This window comes from Bos mutus, chromosome 23, assembly GCF_027580195.1.
Source record: "Bos mutus isolate GX-2022 chromosome 23, NWIPB_WYAK_1.1, whole genome shotgun sequence".
In the NCBI taxonomy this organism is placed as follows: domain Eukaryota; kingdom Metazoa; phylum Chordata; class Mammalia; order Artiodactyla; family Bovidae; genus Bos; species Bos mutus.
In genome coordinates, this window is record NC_091639.1 from 36,044,614 (window position 1) to 36,071,845 (window position 27,232).

At 48.7% G+C, this 27,232-nt stretch overlaps 1 protein-coding gene across 7 annotated transcripts in view; it reads left to right on the forward strand.

The window, feature by feature from the left end:
- The first annotated feature begins 2,663 nt into the window (after nucleotides 1-2,663).
- MOCS1 (molybdenum cofactor synthesis 1) overlaps nucleotides 2,664-27,232 on the forward strand; it is a 34,421-nt gene continuing 9,852 nt past the window's right edge. For 2 of the 7 annotated variants that reach the window (XM_070361000.1, XM_005896427.3), the window contains exons 1-4: nucleotides 2,665-2,868; nucleotides 11,246-11,372; nucleotides 12,831-12,998; nucleotides 26,386-26,550. In XM_070361000.1, coding sequence (XP_070217101.1) covers nucleotides 2,755-2,868; nucleotides 11,246-11,372; nucleotides 12,831-12,998; nucleotides 26,386-26,550 — 574 coding nt within the window. In that variant the 5' untranslated portion in view covers nucleotides 2,665-2,754. Of the gene's footprint in view, nucleotides 2,869-7,030; nucleotides 7,187-10,001; nucleotides 10,186-10,355; nucleotides 10,518-10,593; nucleotides 10,722-11,245; nucleotides 11,373-12,830; nucleotides 12,999-26,385; nucleotides 26,551-27,232 lie in introns of those variants that run through there. The other 5 variants (XM_070361001.1, XM_070361002.1, XM_005896426.3 and 2 more) reach the window with 5 other exon arrangements.

A 27,232-nucleotide genomic window follows, 5' to 3' on the forward strand; every position in this document is an offset into this window, starting at 1 on the left:
AGACTATGCTCTTTGTTTTTGAGAGAGAGAAAGGGACCCTTCTTGCCAATTCCTGATACATACTGAATCTTGACTTTAGGAATCATATTGTCTTGGGTTTAAATCCTAGTTTTGCCAGCTATCAACCATGTGACTCTGGAAAAATTACCTATCCTCTCCAAGCTTCTGTTTCCTAAGTTGTAAAGCTGAAATTCTATTAACTGTAAGACTATTGTAAGTACTAAGTGATACTTAGCATGATGTTTGGGGTGTAGGGAGCATTCCAAAGATGATATCCACTTATTCTATGACTTCTTGCTACATACGTTTTTAAACACAGACACCAAGATTGTTAGTGTCCTTTAGGGCACTAACAGTTGGAGAAGTGTACCCTGAAGGAGGGAGCTGACCATCCTACAACCAGGGCCTAGACTCGGTGAAAGGACTTAGATAAGTCATAAATGTGCAGGCTCAGACATTGGTTTTTTTTAAATTGATTAAGAACTATTCAATAAGCACTATGGTAATGTACTGTGCTGAGCACTGTGGGTAATACAAAATGACTGGGAGCATTGATCCCTTCTTTCTAGAAGACTGCAGTCACTGGGTATAGGAGCATTACAAATATATATAAAACTATAGTACATACTTTGGCAATGCCAAAGAATGCTCAAACTACTGCACAATTGCCCTCATCTCACATGCCAGTGAAGTAATGCTCAAAATTCTCCAAGCCAGGCTTCAGCAATATGTGAACTGTGAACTTCCAGATGTTCAAGCTGGTTTTAGGAAAGGCAGAGGAACCAGAGATCAAATTGCCAACATCCACTGGATCACTGAAAAAGCAAAAGAGTTCCAGAAAAACATCTGTTTCTGCTTTATTGATTATGCCAAAGCCTTTGACTGTGTGGATCACAATAAACTGTGGAAAATTCTTCAAGAGATGGGAAAACCAGACCACCTGACCTGCCTCTTGAGAAATTTGTATGCAGGTCAGGAAGCAACAGTTAGAACTAGACATGGAACAACAGACTGGTTCCAAGTAGGAAAAGGAGTACGTCAAGGTTGTATATTGTCACCCTGCTTATTTAACTTATATGCAGAGTACATCATGAGAAACACTGGGCTGGAAGAAGCACAAGCTGGAATCAAGATTGCCAGGAGAAATATCAATCACCTCAGATATGCAGATGACACCACCCTTATGGCAGAAAGTGAAGAGGAACTCAAAAGCCTCTTGATGAAAGTGAAAGAGGAGAGTGAAAAAGTTGGCTTAAAACTCAACATTCAGAAAACGAAGATCATGGCATCCGGTCCCATCATTTCATGGGAAATAGATGGGGAAACAGTGGAAACAGTGTCAGACTTTATTTTTTGGGGCTCCAAAATCACTGCAGATGGTGACTGCAGCCATGAAATTAAAAGAGGCCTACTCCTTGGAAGGAAAGTTATTACCAACCTAGATAGCATATTGAAAACAGAGGCATTACTTTGCCAACAAAGGTCCGTCTAGTCAAGGCTATGGTTTTTCCTGTGGTCATGTACGCATGTGAGAGTTGGACTATGAAGAAAGCTGAGCGCTGAAGAATTGATGCTTTTGAACTGTGGTGTTGGAGAAGACTCTTGAGAGTCCCTTGGACTGCAAGGAGATCCAACCAGTCCATTCTGAAGGAGATCAGCCCTGGGATTTCTTTGGAAGGAATGATGCTAAAGCTGAAACTCCAGTACTTTGGCCACCTCATGAGAAGAGTTGACTCATTGGAGAAGACTCTGATGCTGGGAGGGACGGGGGCAAGAGGAGAAGGGACGACAGAGGATGAGATGGCTGGATGGCATCACTGACTTGGTGGACGTGAGTCTGAGTGAACTCCAGGAGTTGGTGATGGACAGGGAGGCCTGGCGTGCTGCGATTCATGGGGTCGCAGAGTCGGACAGGACTGAGCGACTGAACTGAACTGAACTGATAATACATACCATAATAGGTTAAAGGATTTATGACAAAGGAAGAAATAAAAGCCTAAAAATTTCAGGAAAAGAGAGAACATTTGGTTGAGTATGTGTTTAGGGCTTAGGGCACTGTTGAGATTAGTGAAATGGAATTTCTTCTGTGTCTGAGCATGGATGACCTTTAAATCAGCAGAGATGGGCAGAGGTGCATAGGTAGGAAAGCACAGTTGAGGAAATGGCCAATAATCCTGTGTCAGGGAATGCAGGACATACTTTGGGGAGAAATGGCTGATAAAGCCAGAAATATGGTGAGGGAAAAGCCTACAGCTATTACTCATTCATGTCTTTTTCCCTCAGATCTTTTTATGTAAAATGTTGATATTTTGTTTTTATGTGTGTGTGTGTGTGTGTGTTTTTGCATTCTGACTTTTTGAGATATTGCATTAAAACATTATCTTGAAAATCTACTTTTTTGGCACCTCCTTAAATTTCATTCACCTGGCCCTAAAGCACTTAGGTCGTGGTATGTGACTGGCACAAAGTCCAGAGCTGCCAGTAGGAAAAGACTCAGGATCATTGGCTGAGTTTGAACCTGGTGTTTTCCAAGCCCTCCCTAGAGAGAACACAACCTGCCAGGGAAAAGGAGCGGCCGGAGTGGACTACAACTCCCAGAAAGCCGCGCGGCACAGCGCCCACGTCGATTGGCTGCTCGGGCCCCGCCCCCTCCCGGGCCCCGCCTCCGCCTCGAGGACCCGGGGCGGCGAGTCCAGGGCTAGCGTTCTCCCGAATCGGCTACCCTGTGGGATCTTGCACAGCCGGCAGGCTTCAATGGCGGCCCAGCCAGTGTCCCGGGTGGTGCGGCGGGTCCTGAGAGCCGGTGTCCGGAGCTGCAGCTCGGGGGCTCCGGTGACGCAGCCATGCCCTGGGGAGCCTGTCGTGGAGGTGAGCCCGTTCGCATCCACACTTTTCCTGGGGGAGGCAGTGGCCAGGCGGCTAGCTGCCCAGAAGCACCCCGGCCCCTCCGCGGCAGCTGCTTCTGAAAGTGGTGTCCGCTCCTGGGAGGGACCCCCTCGGCGCTTAATTAGGCGCACAGGGAGAGGTGTGGAAAGATGTTCGCTAGATCGACCGCCCAGTCCCACCTGGAATCCCAGCTGGGGGTGGCGGGGTGGGGGTGCTCCCTGGGGTCTGACTCAAAAGCTTCCCTGCCCACCCGGCCAGGCAACCTCCTTCCAGGTCTGAGTGACTCCCAGAGATGGGGGAGCAGGCGGGCAGGACTCTGGGACCAGTGCAATGTTATTAGCACCCCTCTCAGTCCTGCCTCACACCCTTAAACAGCTTCTTCCTTAAACAGTTTCCTCACTGTACCCCTGGGGGATGTTATCTGTGTGATCAGGTGCTTTTGTGACACCTACTTCATAATGTGGCACTGACTAAAAATGTCACTTTGTAGTCACCTGGCTGTGTGACCCGTCCTTCACTGGCTGTTTGTGTTTCATCTTTATTTCCCTTAGGAGGGTTCAGCCTGATTCTGGAGCAGAGTGGAGCCCAGAACCTGGGCTCTTGCAGGTTTGGGAATCTGCTTTCTCTTTAGGGTTAGGATAGCGCCCCCCGCCCTGAGTCCTTAACAGCGTCTCTCAGGGATTTTTGGTGTGACAGGTTTTCAATTTGTTTTGCCCATCTTGTCAGGGTATCATTTTGGGAGAAGCATCTCTTTTTATTTGGTGAAACCGTTTCTGGGTCCATTTGGTCATTCCTTTCCCACCACCTGGTGCAGGATTTCAGGTTCAGGGGCTCAGCAGGTCAACAGATTGAGCACCTGCTGTTGCTCAATCAGGAGGAGGGTCTCAGGCTAAATTGCTTTCCCCAATTCTGACCTCCCTCCTCACCCTCAGGATCCTTGGATAAGCAATTCGTGTTGCTGGGAGGTGAAGAAGTGTGTCCAAATTCTTGAACTCTGAACGTCATGGAGGGGAAAATGGGAAAACCAAGATGGCTGAGAGATCTTTAAAGAATTTAGGAAAAGGGGAAGTTTCTTCTCCCCACCCCGAGCCCCTAACTTACTTTGTACTTTTCAGCCTGTGCTAAGCGGCTTCATTTATGGTCTCACTGAGGCCTCACAGTAAACCACCTGAGGTGAGTAGAGTTTGTATCTTCAGGTGAGGGAGCCCATGGAAGTGAACTTCCCCGGACCCCCCTGAGCTGTAAAGTAAGTGAGCAGGAGCGCAAACTCTCGCACCTGTGCTCCGGCTTCTTGTCTTCAGGGAGGATGAGGGAGGCCACTCCTGCCCTTTCCTTTACACTGTGAGGGCGGAGGTATCATTAGCAGGTAGGAAGGTGGACTTGAGCAGAATGCCTCAATTTTAATCCCAGCCCTGCTGCTTACGAGGTGTGTGAATGTCAGCAAGTCCCTTCACCGCTCAGTGCCTCAGTCTTCTCTGTGAACTGGGAATAACAGTGTCTACTTCTTAGGGTGGTTATAGAGATTAAAGGAATTAATGTAATATATATATATACACACTTGAAAAGTCTGGCCCATGTACATGCTGTGCATGAGTATCTCAGGTTTGTCTTAATTATCCTTGCCACCATTGTCACATGCTGTGTCCCATAAGTCCCCCCGCCCCAACCCTGGATGTCTCCCAGCAGGGTTATCCTCCGCAGATGGGTTGCTCCCTGTGTTTCTAGGTATGGTGCTTACCTGGTGCTTTGCCGTCGGTGGCATCAGCAGATATTTGGGGCCGTTTGAAACAGACCCGGTGAGGTAGCACACGACAGAGCGCTGGACAGGACGCCCCAAGCTTTCACACTTGCTGCGCCCCCAGTGTGATGCGGCTCCTGGGCCTGCGGCTTCCCCTCTTTTCATGTCTTCAAGACCAGGGGGTGGCCAGCCCATCTGTACGCAGTTGAGGGAGGGCATAGAATGTTCTTCGGAGAGTCTCAGAGGTGAGCGAGTCTTGGAGACAGCTGTGTTCTGCCCATCCGCTGAGCTTGCCAGTTGGTGGGAGCAAGGGTGGGGGCTCCTGGAATCCCCGTCCTCCCTTCCCTTCCAGCAGGGGGCCTTTTCCCCACACCACCCTGCCCTGGAGTGCCCTGGAGGTCTGGTTTGGGATGGGAGGTGCTGGGAGAGACAAGGGGAAGCCAGGAGGTGTTGTCCGTTTGTCAGGGTGTGGGCTTGTCTGTTCGTCAGCCAGCGTGTTGGCGGGAGAGCGAAGTGAGGTGTGGGGAGGGAGCTGGCTGCGAGGCTGGTGGAAGGGGGCCTTGGGCTGCGTCCACTTGAGGTGGCTCTCCAAGTGGACAGGGGAGGTGAGTGGGTACACGGGGAGGTAGGTAGGGGAGACGGAGCTCCCTGCCAGCCTGGTTGGCACAGTCAGGACAGAGGGCTTCCCACAGTTGCAAGCGCTACAGCCCTTTTCTTCGTCTCAGGCTCCGGGCAGGCTTCGTTGGGGTGACGTGGGGCTGGCCTCAGGTCCCGGGAGTGCTGCCTTGGTCCAGGGGAGAGGCTGACTCTGTGCCAGCAGCACCTAGTTATTCGGGGGGCCGGGAAGAGCACGTGTCGGAGAGGTTTCTGCAGGGAGGGACTGCGTACATGAGGAGGATGGCCGGGCCAGGCCTGGGGCAGTCACCCTCGGGAGGAAAGCAGACTTTTCAGGAGGGCTGTCTGAACGTCCAACCTGCCCAGCTCCTCAGAGGGCTGTGTTTCAGTGACATCTGACTATCCTTACATGTGTGAAGACCTCAGACTTAGGGTGGGGCTGGAGGGAGAGTGGAGGTCAAGGCCCGGGGCTGGGCACTTTGCCCAGGTCCCCTCATTTAATAGAGATGAATTTTGGACATCCCTGGGTATAGCTCGTCCCAAAGAGGGTGTAAATGGGCCAGTGCTATTTGGGTTTGGCCTGTCTCTTTGTCCCCCAGCTCCTCTGGTATCTACACTGCAGAGCAATTTGGAGGTTGGCCTCCATCAGTCAAACCAAAGGCCCGATGTTAATGGATACCAGGGAAGGCACTTGGAGGGCAGGTCCCTCCCTAAACTGACTCCTTCCTACTACCCTTCCCCACCTCACCCAGTCTGCACTGGTAGGAGACGAGGTGTAACCAGTAGCATATGGTTGGCTGCCTTGTGCCCAGTTAATCGCACTGGTGTCCATGGTCCCTGGGTGGCTCAGACCCTGCTTGTCCTGCTTTGAGTGGTGTGAGGGCAGGTCTGGAAACCCCAGCCTTGGGTCCTCTGCCATTAAGTAGGGCTTTGCAAGACTAGGGAAGCTGACATGAGTGGGAAAACTAGTCCTAGTGTATACAACTAGTGCCCCTCCATGGATATATGGTGACTGGATATTTCTGAGTAGGAGTTAGATGAAGTGAATGGGAGCAGTCTCTTCCTGAACCCCTACTGTGTGCCAGGAGCTCCTCCGGTTGACTTAGGTAGGATTATTGTCCACACTTTATGGACGAGGAAGCTAAAGCTGAAAGAGTAGTAGGCAACCAGGCCTGTCGTTCAGGTTTACCCGCCTCCAAAGCCAATGCTCAGAACTGCAATCCCCCGGATTAACATGGCACCGAATTCTGGTGTGGCTGGGCCAGTGGTTCTCAACCTGGGCTGCAGAGAAGAATAGGAACACTACAAACAAAGCCAGGGCCCCAACTCAGAGCAGCTGAGACAGAATCTTTGGTCTGGGGCTCTGGCCTCAGTACTGCTAAGAAGTTCTTCAGGATATTTTCATGTGTAACAAGAGTTAAGAGTCACTGTTAGAGGCTAAACCATTTTTTTTTTTTTAAATTTGGAGAAGGGCATGGCAACCCACTCCAGTATTCTTGCCTGGAGAATCCCGTAGGCAGAGGAGCCTGGCAGGCTACAGTCCATGGGGTCACAAAGAGTTGGACATGACCAAGCAACTAACACACGCATTGTTGCTTTACGATGTTGTACAACAAAGTGAATTAGCTGTATGTATACATTTACCCTTTCCCTCTTGGCCCTCCGTGGGGCTAAAGCATTTTGACAGTAGAGACCAGCCTAGAAACGAATGGCTACCCCAGTGTAACTGGGTTTCACACACACTGCCTTTCTCTCTGAATTGGGGATCTGCCTGTCTGTCCATTGACACAGGTGTTTCGACACCTGCTATGACTCGGGAACGCTGAGTCAGGCAGGAAGACTTCCCACCCCAGGCGGGGCCTGGGGAGTCTGCGAAGCCAAGGGTGCTCTGCTTGTGACATGTCGTAGCTCCTCCTGGGCAAGAGGCTTCACTGTCTAATCTGCCCGGTAAGTCCTCCTGGATTCCAATCTCCTTTGACTGGTGCTAATATTTTTTTCCCTCCCAGGGGGTTTAAAGGAAAAGGGAAAAAAAAAGGGAAGAATGAAAGTAGGACATGCAGTGTTGGAGGAGAGAGGAGGCAGGGATGAGGCGTGTTAATATCCAAGTGATGAGTTTGCAGTCCTGGCAGGGAGAGGGAGACGAGAGATGTGTTTTGTGTGTGTTTAGGAGGCTGCCTCAGGTACTGGCTGTATGATCTGAATGAATGTAGAGAAGGTCACTCTTGGTTTCAAAAATGAAATCAGGCCTGCCCCACCCTTGGCCAGAACAGAGGGCCTAATTCCGTGCTGGGTTGCTCCATTCCACACCCGCTCTCCGGTTTCTGCTGAGTCACGAGCCTCTGTCTTCTCACTGACTCCCATTGGGGGTTTCATTTGGGTTCCTCCCTCACCCAGCCGCCTCCCCCAGGGTGTTCAGATTAGGGTGAGGAGGGCATCTTGGCAAGTGGGAGGAGGGGCCCTGGAGTGATTAACCAGTTACTCAGTTGTGAATAGCTGTGGATTCCGGGGTGTCTGGGCTCCTGGACTCTGGTGGCCAGTGGGGGTGGGACTCTTGATTCTGCTGTGTGTCCCTGCCCCACCCCCAAGGGCATGGGGGAAGTGGGGAAGTGGAAAGGCAGTGGGGTGAGTGGGGAGGGAGGAGGGAGCACTCTTGTGATTATTTCAGACTGCAATTCAGGGAAGTGACGGCTACTTTCTGGTCCCTGGACCATGGGAAGAGTTTCTTAGATGATTGAGAAACTGGTCCTGGAGTGAGCAGAGCGAGGTCAGTTTTACGGACCCAGGAAAAGCCTGAAGCACCCCCTGCTCTCTCTCTCTCTCACCCCTTCTGCCTCTTGAGTCAATCTGGCCCTTGACCTTGGCTGTACATTAGAATCACCCCGAGAGATGAAAAACGCAAGCACCTGGGGATCTGAATTCAACTGGTCTCCATGGGAATGTTCTTCAACTCCCCTGCTGCTAAGTCACTTCAGTCGTGTCCGACTCTGTGTGACCCCATAGACGGCAGCCCAACAGGCTCCTCTGTCCCTGGGATTCTCCAGGCAAGAACACTGGAGTGGGTTGCCATTTCCTCCTCCAATGCATGAAAGTGAAAAGTGAAAGTGAAGTCGCTCAGTCGTGTCCGACTCTTAGCGACCCCATGGACTGCAGCCTACCAGGCTCCTCCATTCATGGGACCCTCCAGGCAAGAGTACTGGAGTGAGGTGCCATTGCCTTCTCCCTGGATGGTTCTAACATGCAGCCAGGGCTGGGAGGTCCCTGAAGTAAATGTTTCTCTTTCCTGGACTGCAGGAGACCCAGAGACCTGCTTTCTTTTCTTTTTTAAACATTTAAAAAAATTTTTTATTGGAATATAGTTGATTTACAATGTGCTGCACAGCAAAGTGAGTCACTTAGACATACATCCACTCTTTTTTAGACTCTCTTCCCGTATAGGCCATGCCAGAGTACCGAGTGGAGTTCCCTATGCTATACAGTAGGTCTTTATTAGCAGTGTGTGTACAGGCTTCCCGGTGGCTCTGTGGTAAAAGAATCCGCCTGCTGATGCAGAAGATGCGAGTTGGATCCCTGGATCAGGAAGATCCCCTGAGGAAGGAAATGGCAGCTCGATTGTGCATTCTTGCCTGGAAAACCCCATGGACAGAGAGAGGAGCCTGGCAGGCCACAGTCCATGGAATCGAAAAGAGTCAGACATGACTTAGCAACTGAGCACTCAGCACACAAGTGTGTGTATGTCAATCCCCCTTTATAAGTCTTCCAATTTCTCCCTTTCTCCCTTGGCAACCATAAGATCCTTTTCTACATCTGTAACTTTTTTTCCTATTTTGTAAGTAAGTTCATTTGTGCCTTTTTTTTTTTTTTTTTTTTTTTTTTTTTGGATTCCACATGGAATTGATACGGTATTTTTCCTTCTCTGTCTGACTTCACTCAGTATGACAGTCTCTAGGTCTCCCCATGTTGCTACAAACGGCATTATTTGTTCTTTTTTATGGCTGAATCATCTTCCATTGGGTATAAGTACCACATCTTCTTTAGCCATTCCAGAGGCCTGCTTTATTAGGTTATAAGATGGTGATAATCTGGGGTGTTTCTCTGCCAGCATCCTGGCTAACCCCTCTTTTACAGCAGGACACTTTTAGCCCACAACTGTCCTTGTTTTATAGCTGGGAGAGCAGACCAAGAGGAGTCAGAGAACTTTGCCAGACTGTCAGGGTACACAGAACCCAGAAACAGGGGTTCTTACCCCCAGTCCAGAGCTCTATCTGTAGACCTCACAGATGACCACCACCACGGTCATGATTCCTTTGTTCTAAAGACTCTAGAGAAATGACTTCTCCCTGCCCTATATTCCATCCTGTGTACCTTCTTGGACACACCCTATGCAAGTAGGGGAAAGACTACAGAACTTAGAAGACCGGGATTTGAGTCCTGGTTCCACCAGGGGTGTTCGTGGGCGCCATCCGAGCACTGGTTATAATAATCCTTTCAGGTGTGGGGATGGAGCAGGGAACGTTCTTTGGAAACCTCAAGATGCCTTGCAGATGTTATTTCTGTGGGGCAGTTATCATCAACATCGGTCATGACCCAGGGTTGTGCTCTAAAGCAGGGGTCCCCAACCTTTTTGCCACCAGGGACCAATTTCTTGGAAGACAGTTTTCCACAGACTAGGGCTGGGGTTGGGGGGATGGTTTCGGGATGACTCAAGTGCATTACATTTCCCGTGCACTTTATTTCTAATCTAATGCCGCCACTGATCTTATAGGAGGTACCGGTCCACAGCCTGGACTTCGCGGACCCCTGCTCTAAAGGGACGAGGGGAGAGAGAGCAGATGATCTCAGACTTGGGAAAGGGGGACGGAGGCTGGCTGCTTCCTTTCTCTCCCCCAGGATGCGTTTGCGCCTTGTGAGAAGGCTCCAGCAATCCCCTCCCCATTATACCCCAAAGTGTGGGTCCTTAATCCTTTCTTCTGGCAGTGGGTGGGTGAAGGGTAAGGATGGATGTAATCTGGGCATGGGGTTAGCATGGTGGCCATCCCGCACCTCCATCCTCCCTTCCTGGGGGCTGGTGTCCTCATTCCCTCTGTGGGTCCCCCAGTTTGTACTGTCCTTACCCTAGGCCTTCTACAGGAGGGGAGCCCCCCGTCGTAGGTGTACCCACCCTGGCTGGCTACGGCCCCCAGCTTCTCCTGCAGGTGTAGTCTGTTGGGTCCCCCTGGGCAGTGGGGAGGCAGCTTGTGTGACCCCATCTGCCACAAGGAGTAATCGCTTTGAGCTCAAGGTAAGGAGGGCTTCCCTTGTGGCTCAGCTGGTAAAGAATCTGCCTGCAATGTGGGAGACCTGGGTTTGATCCCTAGGTTGGGAAGATCCCCTGGAGAAGGGAAAGGCTACCCACTCCAGTATTCTGGCCTGGAGAATTCCTTGGACTGTATAGTCCATGGGGTCGCAAAGAGTCAGACCCGACTGAGCGACTTTCACTTTCAAGGTAAGGAAGGGGAAGCCTGAGTTGGAGAAGTGGTTCCATGTTCCAGGCCACTGGCCCTCATAGCTGCCTGCTCCTTCCTCCTCGTTTCTGGACGTGTTTCTTGGGTGCCAAGAGGCACATGCCCTCCTGGTGACCTGTCCAAAAGATGCTAGGGATGGCTGTTCCTGGATGGGCGTCCTTTGAGGGAGGCGTGACAGGGAGGAGGTGGGGGCTGGGTGGGGTCTAGTGCCCTTTGCCCTGCCCTGATGCCCAGGCAGATGCACCCCAGCAGAGGCCCTGCACCCTCAGGGCTGAGTATGGGGCTTGGAGGGGCAGGTCCTTCCTTCTAGACCTGTCTCTCATCCTGTGAATAAGGGGAGACTTCCAGACCCCCACAACCGTGGAGCCCACATATGGATGGAGAGGCAGTGTGTGCGGGTGTCAGAGGGGAGGGGAGGGTGGTTGACGGGGGTGGGCGTCGTGTCCCGGAGGTGGGTTCTCCCCGCACCTGCCCCCAGCCCGTGGTCCCTCCCACCCCACTGCAGGTGCTGTCCAGGCCGAGGCCGTTCCTGGAGGAGCACGCCGCCCCCTTCTCCGCCTTCCTCACCGACAGCTTCGGCCGGCGCCACAGCTATCTGCGGATCTCCCTCACCGAGAGGTGCAACCTCAGATGTAAGTCACCCCCCGGGCCCTCTCTGGGCACCGGTCCCTCTGCTGCAGTGACCCCTGCAATCGCCCCTGGTCCAGGAATCCTCCTCCCCATTCCTCTTTCTAGAAAACTCCACCCAGCCTTCTTCCTTGCTTGTCAAGTGGGGTTCAGGGGCAAGGTGGGGATCAAGAGTGAGTTTTGTGATCCTGGGAGCTGGGTTCTCCTTGGAATCAGGCTGGAGAACAGAATTGCTGTTGGATTCAGGGTCGAGGCTGACCCGGGACCTACCACGGGCTCGGGACTCTTCCTCCCTCCCTCCTAATTCCCCAAGGTCTGCACAGTGCAGGACATGGCATGGGGCCCGCCGGGCACTGTAAACAGGTGAAACAGGCTGGTGCCCACAGCCAGCACTGCCGGGTATAACAAAACACTCCAGTTTCATGAGACAGGTCGTCTGGGGCCAGGCTGGTACACGGTCCTCATTGCATAACATTGCATAACATCGTACAGAGAGCTCCGGGCGGGTCCACTGCTGGAGGGACTTCCACAGTGTGCGCGTCTGTCTGTCTTGCCTTTCTTCCATCTTTCCTCTCTTCCTCCCTTCCTCGCACTGTAACTCACGGTGAGAAATGTGTTTACTTCATGGCCCAATAAATACATGTCTGTGTAGTAAATGTTCAACCTAACAATACTTACCCCGTGCAGTACTGATGTTCTTGCCTAATCTGTTCCATCTTCAAAGACCAATTCTAGACCCTTCCCTAATCCGCCCCACTCCCTGGCAGGTCCTGGCCACTAGTGCTGTTGAACCTGTCCCACGGGAACTGAAGGGAGGAAATGGTGCCCCACTCACCAGCCAGGGCTCGCCTCGTTGTCCTCTTTTGCTGCCTTGCCCTGGACAGGCGGTACCTCAGTCTTCCGGTCTGTGAAATGGGACTGGTGTTTGGTCACCTGAAGGACTGTAGCCTGGGTGTGAGAACACGTGTTGCCACAGAGGAGAGTGGCTTTGCCCAGGGCAGGGAGCACCTCCTGGCCTCCCGCACCTCAGGACACACAGAGGTGGGGCTCACTGCTTGTCACAACCAGATGCGGTGAAGGGACTGAATGATGGCAGGAGGGGTGGGCCCAGGGCCCTGGCCTTCTGCGCAGACCCCACCCAGCGGCCCCTCACAGAGGAGGCAGTCTCAGCCTGCCCCTGCCCCCAGCCAGGCTGCCCTGGCCGCTCATTTCTCATCTTTAACCCACTGAGGGACATCACGGCCAGATGGGGAGGGGTATTAAATTTTATAGAAGAGGAAGGTGAGCCTCAGAGAGAATCTGGCCTAGGGTTTGTGCCACCTCAGACTTGGCCGGGTCTCTCCTCCTAGCTGGGTTGGGGTTCCAGAGAAACTTACAGCATGGTGGGCGAGTTGGGGACTGGAGGCCTCCCGGTCTGACCGCCGCGGTCACTTCCTTCCTCCACGTCCCCTCCCTTCCCTCAGGTCAATACTGCATGCCTGAGGAGGGGGTCCCTCTGACCCCCAAGGCTGACCTGCTGACCACAGAGGAAATCCTGACCCTGGCCCGGCTCTTTGTGAAAGAAGGCGTGGACAAGATCCGGCTCACGGGTGGGGAGCCGCTCATCCGGCCGGACGTGGTGGACATCGTGGGTGAGTTGACCAGAGTTATCACCACCTCTCCCAGGTCCTGCTCCATCCAGCTTGACTTGAGTACAAATATCAGAAGCCAACACTCCCTTGGGATGTTATGTTCAAAGAGTCCTGCCACCCTCTGAAAACAGGCACCATTGTTATTCTCATTTTTGTTAAGAAATGAGGCACAGAGAAGTTGGAGAACTCGCCCAAGGTCACAAAGCTAGTAAGTGCCAGAGCACAGTGGTTTGACGTCAGATTTAGACTAAAGTCCTCCCCCAGGCTTGGAGGCCCGCGTGATCTGGTTCCATCATCCGCAGAGACCTCTCTTCTGCCGCTCCACCCCCATCCTCCCCCGCATTCACGCCACCAGGCCTTTCCACGTGCCATTGCCCTCGCTAGGAGCAGAGGGCTGCCAGCCTGCCTCGTTCAGGGCCCTGCCCCGGTATCATCTCCTTAGGGGAGGCCTCCTTGACCTAAAGTCCCTCCCCACATACACGCCCCCAGCTATTTTGTCTCCCAGGAGTTGGCAAGATATAGTCCAGGGCCACCACCGGCCTGCGTGTAGCCTGTGAGCTAAGAATAGTTTCTCTGTTTCTAAATGTGATTGAAAAAGAAAATCAAAAGAATAACCTCTGTGGCACATGAAAATTATATGACATTTTAAATTCACCGTCCATTAATAAAGTTTTATTGGGACGTAACCACACCTACTCATTTACATATCTCCCATGTCCAGTACTCTTGCCTGGAATATCCCATGGACGGAGGAGCCTGGTGGGCTGCAGTCCATGGGGTCGCTACCGCTCAGACACGACTGAGCGACTTCACTTTCACTTTTTACTTTCATGCGTTGGAGAAGGAAATGGCAACCCACTCCAGTGTTCTTGCCTGGAGAATCCTAGGGATGGGGGAGCCTGGTGGGCTGCCGTCTGTGGGGTCGCACAGAGTCGGACACGACTGGAGTGACTTAGCAGCAGCATGTTGCAGAGCTGAGGCGTTGCCGCAAAGACCATGTGGCTGGCAAAGCTGAAAATATTTACTCTTTGGTCTTTCCGACAGAAAAGATGTGGCGACCCTACTCTACCACGTTATGTTGTTTGGTTAGTTTTTGTCTTCTCATTAACTAGCATGAAAGCTCTCAGGGATCTGGGTGAATTCTGTTCATAGCTGTGTTTCGAGCACCTAGGAGAGTGCCCGGCACACGGCTGGTGCTCCCTGGTGTTTGCTGAATGAATGAAGGTGGTTCAAAATGCAGTCTCTGAAGCATGATGCGCCCTTGTGGGGATCTCAGCTGCACCTGTATACTGCTGTTACAGTAGTGTATCTCGGGCATCTTTTAAAGTCCATCCTAAGCCTTCCGATGAAGACGGTAACCTACCTTACAGGCTGGACCTGGGGAAGAGATAAGAAGGAAATGTCCAGCAAGTGGCAAGTGCTGTGTGTGGGGTGGCCCCTGCCGTATGCTGGTTCTAAGCCCTGAGGTCAGTCAGGGACTGTGAGTGTGTGCTTATAGAAGATGAAGTCAGAGGAAAATAAGGTTTCATTTTCTTGATTGCTGAGGCCCTCGCCTCCGCTGCTCAGGGTGGGACCCCCCCACCCCCACCCCCACCCCCACCCCCACCCCCACCCCCACCGGGCTTCAGCTGTCTGCCTCATTTGCTGGTTCAATGCATGTTCTCTCGAGTGCCTGCTTGTGTGCCTGGCACTGTGTTGGGGTCAAAGGGAAGTGATCGCAGGCCCCACCTTCAAGGATCCCAGCCCATTGGTGGGAGTAGTTCCTGAAGACTGCCATCTGACACGGAGTTCAGCTGCGGTGGGGGCTCTGAGAAGGGGTCCAGGGACCCCTGCCAGCTCTTCCCTCCCTCCTGCCCTGTGGCCAGCTCCCTGCAACCCCCACTGGTCACTTGACCTGGAATCCTGGCATCCTTCTTGGGCTGCACACGCTGGCCAAGGGGAGTTGACTTAACCCGCCCTGTTCCAGGCCGTTCCTCAGGGCCTGATGGGCAGACCGGGTTCTAGGAATGGGGCCAGATCTGGCTGGCTGCCCTTGGTCAGGGCACAACCTCTGCTCTCTGGGGCCTGTGGGTGAGCCAGGGGGTGGGGATCACTGCTGGTTAGAGAGGGCTGGCTGAGCACAGTCAGGGGGACACAGAGCTCTCCTTGCATAGGAGGAGGCCAGGGAGCCTGGAGAGGTGGCAGCTGCGTTCCTGCTCTGGGCTCTTCCACCCCCTCGCCGTGTTGAACTTGGGCAGGTTCCTGCCCCACCCTGGGCTCAGTGTCATGATCTACGCAGTGGTTGCTTCACGTGCTCTCCTGCTCTGATGGCCCTGGGTTATTGGTCCTGGCTTGGTAGTATGGAGATAGTCAAGGATTGATCACCACATAGATGGTGGTTTGGACAAGGAACCAGCTACTGTGACCTACTTTGAATGATTGATCTCTTTCTTCAATGGTGTGTATTGGGGCGGGGCAGGGGGGACTGTACCACCCCCCAGCTCTCCCCCAACCCTCCGCCAGTGTTCTGAGACAGTGGCGGTCACAGGGCCTTGAATTCCTGTGCTGCTGTTTGCTGCCACTTTGACATCTCCCAGCCCAGCTCCTTTGATTGGCAGAGGTACTTCTTCAGAGTAAAACTGCCCTGCAGGGCAGGGTAAGTGGGGCTAGTGAGGAAGAAGGGCTAGAGGGAGGGGAGGGGGCAGCAGGCAGAGCTGAGATGTTCACAAGCACTTGTCCCCCACCCTCCAGATGAGAGTTTTGAGAGACCCCATCCAGGGGGCAGATGAAGGGGTTGTGGGTTTCACTGAGTCAGCAGTCTTGGTCTCCCTGGGTGCCTGCATGCGGCTGTCAGCCCTGGGGCTGGTGCTGCAGAACTCCCCCTGAGAAGACAGCTCAGCTCGGGAGCCCCTCCAACAATCCTGAGCTGATCCTGCACTGCTCCTCCTGGCTTGTATGTGAGCAGGTTCCTTCCTCCTTGTCATAGATTTAGGGCAGTGCTGTCCCATAGAACTTCCCAGGATGATGAAAACGTTCTATGTATTACCTGATACAGTAGGCAGCCTTGGGCTTCAGATGCTGCTACTGTGACCGAGAAACTGAATTTGTAACTTTATTACAGTTTCACTGATTTAAATGGCCACGTGTAGTTAGCAGCTGCCACATTGGATGGTGACGGTTTGCGATTTTCAAAAAAAGGAAGCATCAAGTAGGCACACCTTACTTGATGATGCTTCGCTTTACTGTACTTCACAGATACTGCATTTTTCTACACATGGAAGGTTTGTGGCAGCCCTACATTGAGCAAGTCTATTGGTGACATTTTTCCAACAGCATTCGCTCACTGTGTCACATTTTATTCTCACATTTCCAACTCTTTTTTTTTGTTGTTACATTTGTTACGGTGATCTGTGATCAGTTATTTTTTTTTAATATTTATTTATTTGGCTGTACCAGGTCTTAGTTGCGGCATTCCAGATCTTCAATCTTTGTTACCGCATGTGAGATCTTAGTTCCCTGACCTGAACCTGGACCCCCTGCCTTGGGAGCTCGAAGTCTTAGCCCCTGGGCTTCCAGGGAAATCCCATGTGATCGGTTATTTTAGATGTTACTACTGCAACTCCCTGAAGGCTTAATAGTAGTAATTTTTAGCAATAAAGTATTTTTTAGTTCAAGTATGTACGTTTGCTTGGACTAATGCTATTGTGCACTTAACGAACCACAGGACAGTGTAAACATATATATTTTTTTTAACTGCACTGGGAATTGGTTGCTCTGAACAGGCTTTCTCTGGTTGTGGCCAGTGGGGGCCACTCCTGGTGTTGCGGTGCATGGGTTTCTTATTGCAGCGGCTTCTCTTATTGCAGAGCACGGACTGTGGGTGCTTGGACTCAGTAGTTGTGCTGCTCCGTGGCATGTGGGATCTTTCCAGACCAGGGATAGAACCCATGTCCCCAGCATCGGCAGATGGATTCTTCATCACTGGACCACCAGGGAAGTCCAACATAACTTTTACATGCACTGGAAAACCAGGAGACTGTGTGTGACTCGCTTTATTGTGATCCTTGCCTTAGTTCAGTGGCCTGGAATCAAGGCCACAGTATCCCCGAGGTATGCCTGTGAACACACAGGTCCTGCGATAGTGTCGGCAATGTTTGCGGGCCACTTGTTTTGGCTTCTGACTTCAAGACTGACCTGTCGCTGTCAGACGACAGCTTAGCTGGGGAATCGCTCAGTCCTGCAGGCTCTCCCTGTTTGGTTTTGTTCTTCCGTCCTCCGTTCTGCTCTGCCATTACGGTGAAGAAACGAAGCGTGGAGCATCCAGGTCCCAAAGCTTAGAGCCCCTAGTAAGAGGCCTGATGCAATGAAGAGGCATGAAAGACTTTTGAAACGGGCTGAAGTTTTTTAAATTTATTTTTGATGGACTCTAGTTACATAGAATTTTAGAGTAAATCCTAACCCTGGCTTCATTAAATAATCTCATCATTGATCCATGCATGGCCTTTTTCACTTTATTTATACAAATGTATTTACATATTTTGATAATGCTATGAATTCCTAAGGAAACCCACTACCTCATCAATTTTTTGTGTGTGAAGAATCAGAACCCTGGAAAAAACCTTTGACTGCCTCTGTGGACTTCACTACCTTGTGTTTCTCCTTCCTAAGAAAACACTTTTATGCCTTGTTTATCCTTCCTTTGCTTTTTAAGAATGAGATAGTGTTCCTGGATTTTTAAGCACTGTGCTTAAAAAAAAGGGGGGGGGCGGTGAGGAACATCCCAACAGAATTTTCCAGGGAACGTGGTATTATTTTAGGCATTATTCTTTTGACGCAACTGAAATGCACAGATGTCACCCTGAGTTGCAGTTCGTTTCTTTCACTTCCGTCTCCTGTTCCATTACGTGAATATACCACACTTCCTGTTCGTGAACGTTTGGGTTCTTTCCAGTTTCTTGATTTTATAAACGGTGCTGCTTGAAACACTTGTATTCTCATTCAAGATGCAACTGCATCTTGGTGTACACTTTCGCTAGGAAAGGAGTTGCCAGGGTATGGAATATGTGAATGTTTAACCTCGCAGACAATTCGGCATTGTCTTACAGAGGTTGTACAACTTTACACTCTCCCTAGCAGTACCTAAGTGTCTTTTGGATCCTTCCCAACATTCAGTATTATCATTCTGGACTTTTTCCAGTGGACTGTGTATAAAATGCCATGTTATTGTGGTCTCGCTTCGTACTTCCCTGTTTAGAATGAGGTCGGGCGTCTTGTCACGTGTTTATTAGCTATATATATATTTATTTATTTTCCTGTGTCATACCAGATCAAGTCATGTGCTCATTTTTCTGTTTGGTTTTTCATATTGGTATGGTCCAAGTTCTTGAGATATGTTGCAAATATCTTCTCCCAGTTTGAAAAAACAAGCCATACTTTGTGTAACAATTTGTTTGATCAGTAGTAGTTCTTGAATTTATTAGTTCTGTCTTTTATGGTTAGTGCTTTTTGTACTTAATGAAACGCGTCACTCAAGGTCAGAATAATGCCTCTGGTTTTACTGAAACATTTGAAGTTTCGTTTTTGCATTTAAGTCCTTAGTTAATCTGGGGGTAACTTCGGGGAATCCAGTTTCATTCTTTTTCATGTGAATAGTCACTTTTTCTCATTCCATCTATTGAATAATTCCTACTTCCTCCATAAATCAGCTATATGTGCATTGGTCTGTTTTGAGTTCGTTTTATTATATTTAGTTTGTCTATATGTACACCAGTATCACACAGTCTTAATCTCTATGGCTTCATAAGTTCATTATCTGATAAGGGAAATCCGTTTTAATCTTCAACAGTGCTTTAGCTAGCTATACCAAGCTTTGTCCATGAGAATTTTAGAATCTGATTACCACGTTCCCTGGAAAATTCTGTTGGGATGTTCCTCACCCCCCCTTTTTTTTAATTGTGTTTAAATGCACATAACAGAAAATTTATCATCACCACCATCTATTCCTATTCTCTTGTACTTCTGAAATTCTACTCCTATTAAACAGTGACTCCCCATTATCTTCTTCCCCAGCCCCTGGCAACCACCATTATACTTTCTGTCTTTATGGTGTGGGCTGCTCTAAGACCCATCGCAGGAAAGCTACGACAAACCTAGACAGTGTGTTGAAAGGCAGAGACGTTACTCTGCGGACAAAGGTCCACATAGTCAAGCTGTGGTCTTCCCAGTGGTCACGTACGGTTGTGAGAGCTGGACCGTAAAGAAGGCAAAAAGCTGAAGAATTGATGCCTCAAACTGTGGTGCTGGAGAAGACCCCTGAAAGTCCCTTGGACAGCAAGGAGATCAAACCAGTCAATCTTAAAGGAGATCAACTCTGAATATTCACTGGAAGGACTGATGCTGAACCTGAAGCTCCAGTATTTTCGTTATCTGATGCAGACAGACAACTCTTTGGGAAAGTCCCTGATGCTGGGAAAGATTGAGGGCAGAAGGAGAAGGAGGGTGTCAGAGGATGAGATGGCTAGATGGCATCACCGATGCAACGGGCATGAACTTGGGTAAACTTTGGGAGATGGTGGGAGACAGGGAGGCCTGGCATGCTGTAGTCTATGGGGTTACAGAGTCAGACACGACTGGGAAACTGAATAAGAACCTCATAGAAGTGAAATCCTGTAGTATTTGGGTTTTTGTGTGTGATGCATTCATGTTGTAGCATATTGAAGAATTTCCTGTCTTTTTAAGGTTAAATAATATTCCACTGGATGAATGTGCTACATTTTGGTAATTCATTCATTGATCAACTTGGGTTGCTTCCATGTTTTAGCTATTGTGAATAATGCTGCTGTGATTATGGATGTACAGATATCTCTTTGAGACTCTACTTTGAATTCTTTTGGGCGTATACCCAGAAGTGGAATTGCTGGGTCATGTGGTAATTCTGTTTTTAATTTTCTGAGGAAGTTCAGCACTGTTTGTAGGGGAGTCAGCTTCCCTGTCGGAGAAGGCAGTGGCACCCCACTCCAGTACTCTTGCCTGGAAAATCCCATGGACGGACGAGCCTGGTGGGCTGTAGTCCGTGGGGTCGCTAAGAGTCGGACACGACTGAGCGACTTCACTTTCACTTTTCACTTTCATGCGTTGGAGGAGGAAATGGCAACCCACTCCAGTGTTCTTGCCTGGAGAATCCCAGGGACAGAGGAGCCTGTTGGGCTGCCGTCTATGGGGTCGCACAGAGTCGGACACGACTGAAGCAACTTAGCAGCAGCAGCAGCAGCTTCCTATTTGGCACTAGTGGTAAAAAAAAAAAAACAAAACAAAACCTGCCTGTTAATGCAGGAGATACAAGAGATGAGGACTTTAATTCATAGTTTTATTAAAGTATAATTTATATGGCCAGAGAGTCTTATCTGTATGAAACTTATCCTTTCAAATTTATTGAGGATTGCTTTATGACCTAGTATTTTGGCAATTTTTATAATTTTTTTTAATTCTTGAGCAGCTTATCCTTTAATTATTACATGAAAAAAAAATCTATGTTTATTGGACCCAGCTGGTTAATTTTCTTGCCTAAACCTTTGGTTATGTCAGTCTCTGCTGACTTTCCATCTGCTTGGCCTGCCAACAATAAATAAGTGGGTGGATTTGTTGGTTTCTCTCAGAGGTCCTATTGCTTTTTATTTTATCTATAGTTGAGGTGATTTTATTAGGTTCATATGTGGTTAGAATTGTTATGTCTTCTTCATAAATTGGATCTTTTATCACTAAGTAGTAGGTCTCTTTCCATAATGATATTTTTGGTCTTAAGGTTTCTGTATTTGATTTTACTAAAGCTATATCAGCTTGCTTTTAGCTTTCATAAGATTATTTTATCTGTTTTCATCTACTCATTTTTAACTGCTGTGTGCTCTTATTCTTTCGGTATATCTCTCACAATAGCACACAGCTATTACTTTGATCAAATTTGACAATCTTTGACTTCTAACTGGCAAGTTTATTCTAGTTGCCTTTGTTGTAATTATTGAGATAGTTGGACTCATTTCAACAGTTTTTAAAAATCTGTTGTACTTTTTTGTGTTTTTTCCTCCTTTTTGGCTTTTAAATAAATGACCCCCTGCTTTTCTTCCAAACAAAGCAAAAGCTTTAGCACACTCTTAGGCCTTTGATTTTTGTTTTCAACCTTCCCCACTGTTATTGTTGGTGTTTTCTAGAATTTTACTTTCAGGTTATTACGAATAGTCTGCCCCTCTGTATCTCTTGTAAGCACCCTCTCTTTCTTTTTAAGATAACTTTACCAAGATATTTGATCCTGTGTAAATGCACATGTCTTGCAGTAGCTCTTGGATTTGTTTCTCTCCTATATGAATGTTTTTGTGGTGGTTTCTAATGGTGACTCCACTATTGACCGTGAATCCAATTAAATCTGACGTGCCAGGTAGTGTTTATAAAGTTTTAAAGCAGTTCAGTTCAGGTCAGTCACTCAGTCGTATCTGACTCTTTGCGACCCCACGGACTGCAGCACGCCAGGCCTCCCTGTCCATCACCAACTCCCAGAGTTTACTCAAACTCATGTCCATTGAGTCGGTGATGCCATCCAACCATCTCATCCTCTGTCGCCCCTTCTCCTCCCACCTTCAGTCTTTTCCAGCACCAGGGTCTTTTCAAATGAGTTAGTTCTTCACATCAGGTGGCCCAAAGTATTGGAGTTTCAGCTTCAACATCAGTCCTTCCAATGAATGTTCAGGACTGATTTGCTTTAGGATGGACTGGTTGGATATCCTTGTAGACCAAGGGACTCTCAGAAGTTTTCTCCAACACCACCGTTTTATAGTATTAAAGTAGTAATTTTATGATATTATTTGAATGCATATACAATTTTGTGTTCAAGGTTCGTTCCTTCATTATGTTAGGAATGTCACTGTATTGTCTCCTTAATCAATCTGGCTATTGGGAGAAGCCTTACGTCAGTCTGGTTTTTGCTGTTGGTGATATGCTCTTCTTCTCTGGATCGAGTGTTGTCTTTGTTGTCTAATTTCCTTAAATTTTACCTAATATGTCTAGGATAAGCTTTTCCTCATCTATCATGTTGGCATTCAATGAAATTTTCCTGATATAGGGAAATTTTTTTTCCATTATTCTATTCCTTCCTTCTCCCAAGTTTATTTATTTTTTTTCTTGGACCTCTATTTGGATGTGACCCATCTACTTAGATCCTCCACTGCTCTTAAATTATATTTTGGTGTCTTGTTCTCTTCTTTTTGCTAGGAGAGCCCTTTAGTCTTACCCTCCAGCTCATCGATTTCTCCTGTGTGGATGTTACCATTTATCTTTTTGTGTTATTTATTTCACAGTAATGTTTTTAGCTACTGCTTTCCCTTGTTTCCTTTTACCATGAAAAATTTTGTTTCATTTTGTTAATATCCTCTGTTATTTGTTTTGTTGTATTTATATTTCTCTTACAGTCTTGGTCTGTTTGATCTTTTTTTTTTTTCTATTGATATGAGTGGAGGGTTGGGGTTTTTTGGTTTGTTTTTGTTCGGGGAGGCACTAGATGTACTTCTCAAGGGTCTCCTTAATTTAGCCAGTAAATTTCCTGCCCTGAGGATATGAGCTATTCTGTATGACACTACTTAACGGGAAAAGGTTCAAGGCCAGATCGTAGTCTTTGATAGGCCCAGAGAGCTCAAGTTGCCAGAATATCAGTTATTCACTCATGTTTATAATCTTCCTCACCAGGGACCAGCCTAACCCTAAACCCTAACCCAAAATAAGTCTCTGGCGTTCTCACTAAGTAAGGTCTTGATATTGTCTCTACTCGGGTCACTGACACTGCCTAGGATAGTGGCCTGACTCTTTTCTAAAGACACTGATGCTGTCCTAACTCACTCCCTGTCACTGGTCATAACTATAGCCTTGATGCTTTTCCCAACAAAGGCCCTGACAATGTCCCTAAGAGCCTCAAATGCCCCTCACTATCCCCCTAATCCTGTCCCTAACTAAGCCCCTGATGCTGCCCTAACTAACAATCTGCCTCTTACTAGGGCCCTCAAGTTATCTCCAACAGAGGCCCAAATACTGTCCCTAACTAAGGCCCTGAGGCTGGCCCTAACTAGTGTCCTGACTATGGCTCTAACTAATGCCCTGACGCTGGCCCTGACTGAGGCCCCGAGGCCCTTCCTAACTAAGGATGCTAACATCAGACTGCAGGTTGAGTACTGTGAAATTCTAGGAGATGCTGTCCACCTAGAGCATGATGAGAACGGCATCTCCTGGAGTGATATAATCCTGGAGTGATGTAATATGGTGGTCCAGCAGGCCTTCTGCCCTCGGGGAGAAGCAGGTTGGAAGGAAGCAAGGACCCTCAGTGGGTGCTGGAGGAGGAAAGTGGAGGAATGGATGCCTGAGGCCAGACAGTCCCCCACTGTGGTCTTCAACTCCCAGCAGGACATTAACAGCTTCCCGCCCCCACCCCCCAACACCTGACCTCTAGTGAATTCCTAAGCTGGTTCTCTGGTGCTTCTATCACCAGATTGTTCAGTAAGGGGAAAAGCAGTTATCATACTGAGTCATCAGTGCATAAGGGCAGAGAGAAAGCTTATCTGCCCACCACCCACCCCCGCTGGCTTTCTCTTAACTGCTTTCCTTCGCCAGTCCCCTTCAGCTCCACACTCCCTTCCCTGTACTAGCTCAAAAGGGACTGTCCGTCATCCTGTGAGTTTCTCAAGATTGTCTTTTTTTTTTTTTTTTTTTAAGTTCCTAGATTTCTGTGTTTCTTCAGGGTTGATTTGTTGAAGGGAGCCAAGAACTGCTACTAATTTTTTCACATTGGCAGAGTCCCCAGAGTAAAGGTCTTCTCTTTGTTTCTAAAACAACAACGTTTATTTTTACACTTTCATTTTCTTATTGCAAAAGTAATACATGTTTATTTCAGATAAGCAAAAATAATATCACTGCTGCCCAACTGAAACTGCTGTCAACATTTTGGTTTGGCAACCCTCCTGTCTTTTTCTCTTCTCGCCCTAATTTTTAACCTGCCCTCTGGACTTTGTGTATTTCCCAACAGCCTGCCATATTTTGCTACAGAGTCATTTTTAGTTGCGTGATATTCCATCATCTAGACAAAGCATAATTTACCAGTTGTCTGTTTTTGACCGTCTGGATGCTTTCCTACTTCCCTTTGTTATGTATTGCTCGTTGATCAATACATATTTGTCGATGAATATTGTTCACATCCATGATTATTGGGGTTTTTTTTTTTTTTAGTTTTTTGGTTTTATTTAGATTCCATGTTTAAGTGAGATTATGTGGTATTTGCTTCTCTGTCTGACTTATTTTCATTTAACATGATGCTCTCAGGGTCCATCCATGTTGTTACAAATGGCCAGATTTCCTTCTTTTTATGGCTGAATGATATTCCATTCTTTGTGTGTATACCACATTTTAATTATCCATTTATCCATGAATGGACAAGTCTGGGTTATTATAAATAATGCTACAGTGAACATAGGGTACATATATCTTTTCAAGGTAATGTTTTCACTTTCTTTGGATAAATACCCAGAAGTGAAATTGCTGATCCTAGGGTAGATCTATTTTTAAATTTTTAAAGAATCTTTGCGTTGTTTTCCATAGGGGCTGCAGCAATTTACATTCCTACCAGCAATGCATAGGGGTGCCCTTTTCGCCACATCCTTGCCAACACTTGTTATTTCTTGTCTTCTTGATCATAGCCGTTCTAACAAATGTGAAGTGATATCATTGTGACTTTGATTTGTATTTCCTTGATGATTATTAACGTTGAGCACCTCTTCATGTATCTGTTGGCCATCTGTAGATCTTCTTTGGGAAAAAATGTCTATTCAGATCCTCTGCCCAGTTTTTAATCAGGTGGCTGTTTTTGTTTTTTTGATGCTGAGGTGTATGAGTCCTTTGTATATTTTGGATGTTAACCCTTCATCATGTGTATCATTTGCAGATATCCTCTGCAGTTCAGTAGGCAGACTTAAGTCCACCATTCCCTTTGCTGTGTGCAGACATGTTCCTTTGATGTAGTCCCACTTACTTATTTCTGTTTCTGTTGCCTTTGCTTTTGATGTCTAATCCAAAAAAGTCATCACCAAGATCAGTGTCAAAGTAAGCCCCTTGGACTCACTGCCTGTCTCCTCTTAGGAGTCCTATGGTTTCTCATCAAGATTTAATCCATTTTGAACTGAGTTTGATTTTTGTGTACGGCATAATAGGGTGGTCCAGTTTCATTCCTCCGCGCTTGGCTATATAGTTTTCCCTGTCCTTTCCTCATTGTGTATTTCTGGCATCCTTGTTGTAAATTAGTTGACTGCACATGCGTGGGTTTCTCTCTGGACTCTGTTCTGTTCCATTGACCCATGTAGCTTTGTTTATTTATTTGGCTGCTCTGGGTCTTAGTTGCAGCATGCGGAATCTTTAGTTGCGGTATGTGGGATCTAGTTCCCCGACCCGGGATTGAACCCAGGTCCCCTTCATTGGGAGTGTGGAGTCTTAGCCACTGGACCACCAAGGGAATCCCTCATGGGTCTTTTTTTTTTTAATGCCAATATTATACCATTTTGATTGTTACAGCTTTGTAATATAGTTTGAAATCAGTTTGATGCTTCAAGCCTTGTTCTCCTTTCTCAAAATTGCTTTGACTGTTGAGATTCTTCTGTGGTACCATACATATTTTAAGACTGTTTGCTCTCTTTCTGTGAAAAATGCCATTGGAATTTTGATAGAGATTGCATTGAAGCTGGAGATTGCTTTGGGTTAGGATGGCGCATTTTAGCAACATTGATTCTTTAACCCCCGAGCAGAGAGTATCTTTCTGTTTATTTGCATGGTCTTCAGTCTCTTTCTTCCGTGTGTCATAGTTTTCAGTCTCTTCTGACTATCTGCGGCTACTCAGGGTTGCCCCCACCCCCTTCAGCTGGCTCAAGTGCTGCAGCCTTAGGGTAAAGGTTGCTGCCATCCCCGTGCTAGTGGGGATGGTAGGGCGACCAGCACACCCAACGTATCCGTATGCAGTTCTCTAGAAGGCAGCCTCCCTGCCACGCGCAGGGCCCCCGCTTCTGCTTCTTGTCCAGGTGCCTGCTAAACTTCGTGCAGGCTAGCTTCCCTCCCACTTTGTACAGAACCTCCTCCTCTGTGCTCTTTGGGCTCTGGTCTCCTTAATCCTTCTGGTCCCATCTGCACTCTAGCAAAGGGAGCACTTGGTGTTTGATCTTTTGGTTGCTTTTTTAGATCATTGTTTTTATCCTTGTTTCTTGTTAAGCTAAACCTGGTCAGTAGTAGTCCACACAGAGCCCGTTTTCTATCTATCTTACAGAGTTTCTCCTTTCAGCCCTTCTCCCGGCCTCACCAAGAACAAGCAGGCTGATACCCCTCTCTGTTGTCTCTCCAGCCCAGCTCCGCCAGCTGGAAGGCCTGAGGACCATTGGCATCACCACCAACGGCATCAACCTAGCCCGGCTGCTACCTCAGCTCCAGAAAGCTGGTCTCAGCGCCATCAACATCAGCCTGGACACGCTGGTACCAGCCAAGTTTGAGTTCATCGTCCGCAGGAAAGGTGATCAGATGGGGTTCACGGTGGAGGGTGACCTTCCCAGGCCCCCGTAGCAGGGGAGCCGTGGCGATTGCGAGGGCCCTGGTCGCTCCCTCTCTGTGTCTGGGCTCTCGCGAAGTCTAGACGTTTATTCCTCCCTCCTTACTCTTGCTACATGTCCCTTTTCTCTGTGGCCACCCCCTTGAGGACATTTTGGGGTCAGATGCTAATGAACCGTGGTGACCAGCCTTCCCTCTGCCCTGCCCAGCACGGAGAGGGTTCCCAGAACACAGGACGTTCCATTTTAAAACCAAGACAGTCCCTGGGACGCTGGGACAAATTGTTTGCCCTGTAGTGAGGTCTGAGGAAGTGTGGGGCAGCCTGGGGGTGGAAGCCATCATCCTAGATGCCAGGGACAGGGCCAGTGCTGCCAGGTGGGGGGTCCCCCAGCACCCAGGGGTGCTCGCTGGGCCCCTCCTGATGTAGCAAGCCTCTTCCTTCACCCCCTGCAGCCAGCACATCCACAGCCGCCTCCTGCCAGGCTCCACCAGGGAGGGGCCGAGCTCTGGGTCTCACTGGAATGGCACTCGCTGTTCATGAGCCCTGGGTTGGGTGGGAGGTTCTGTAGAGGGTCGGACGCCCTTTGATTTGGGAAGGGCGGTACACTACCGAGACTGCTCTGGAGGATCAGAGAGATGGGGGGAGA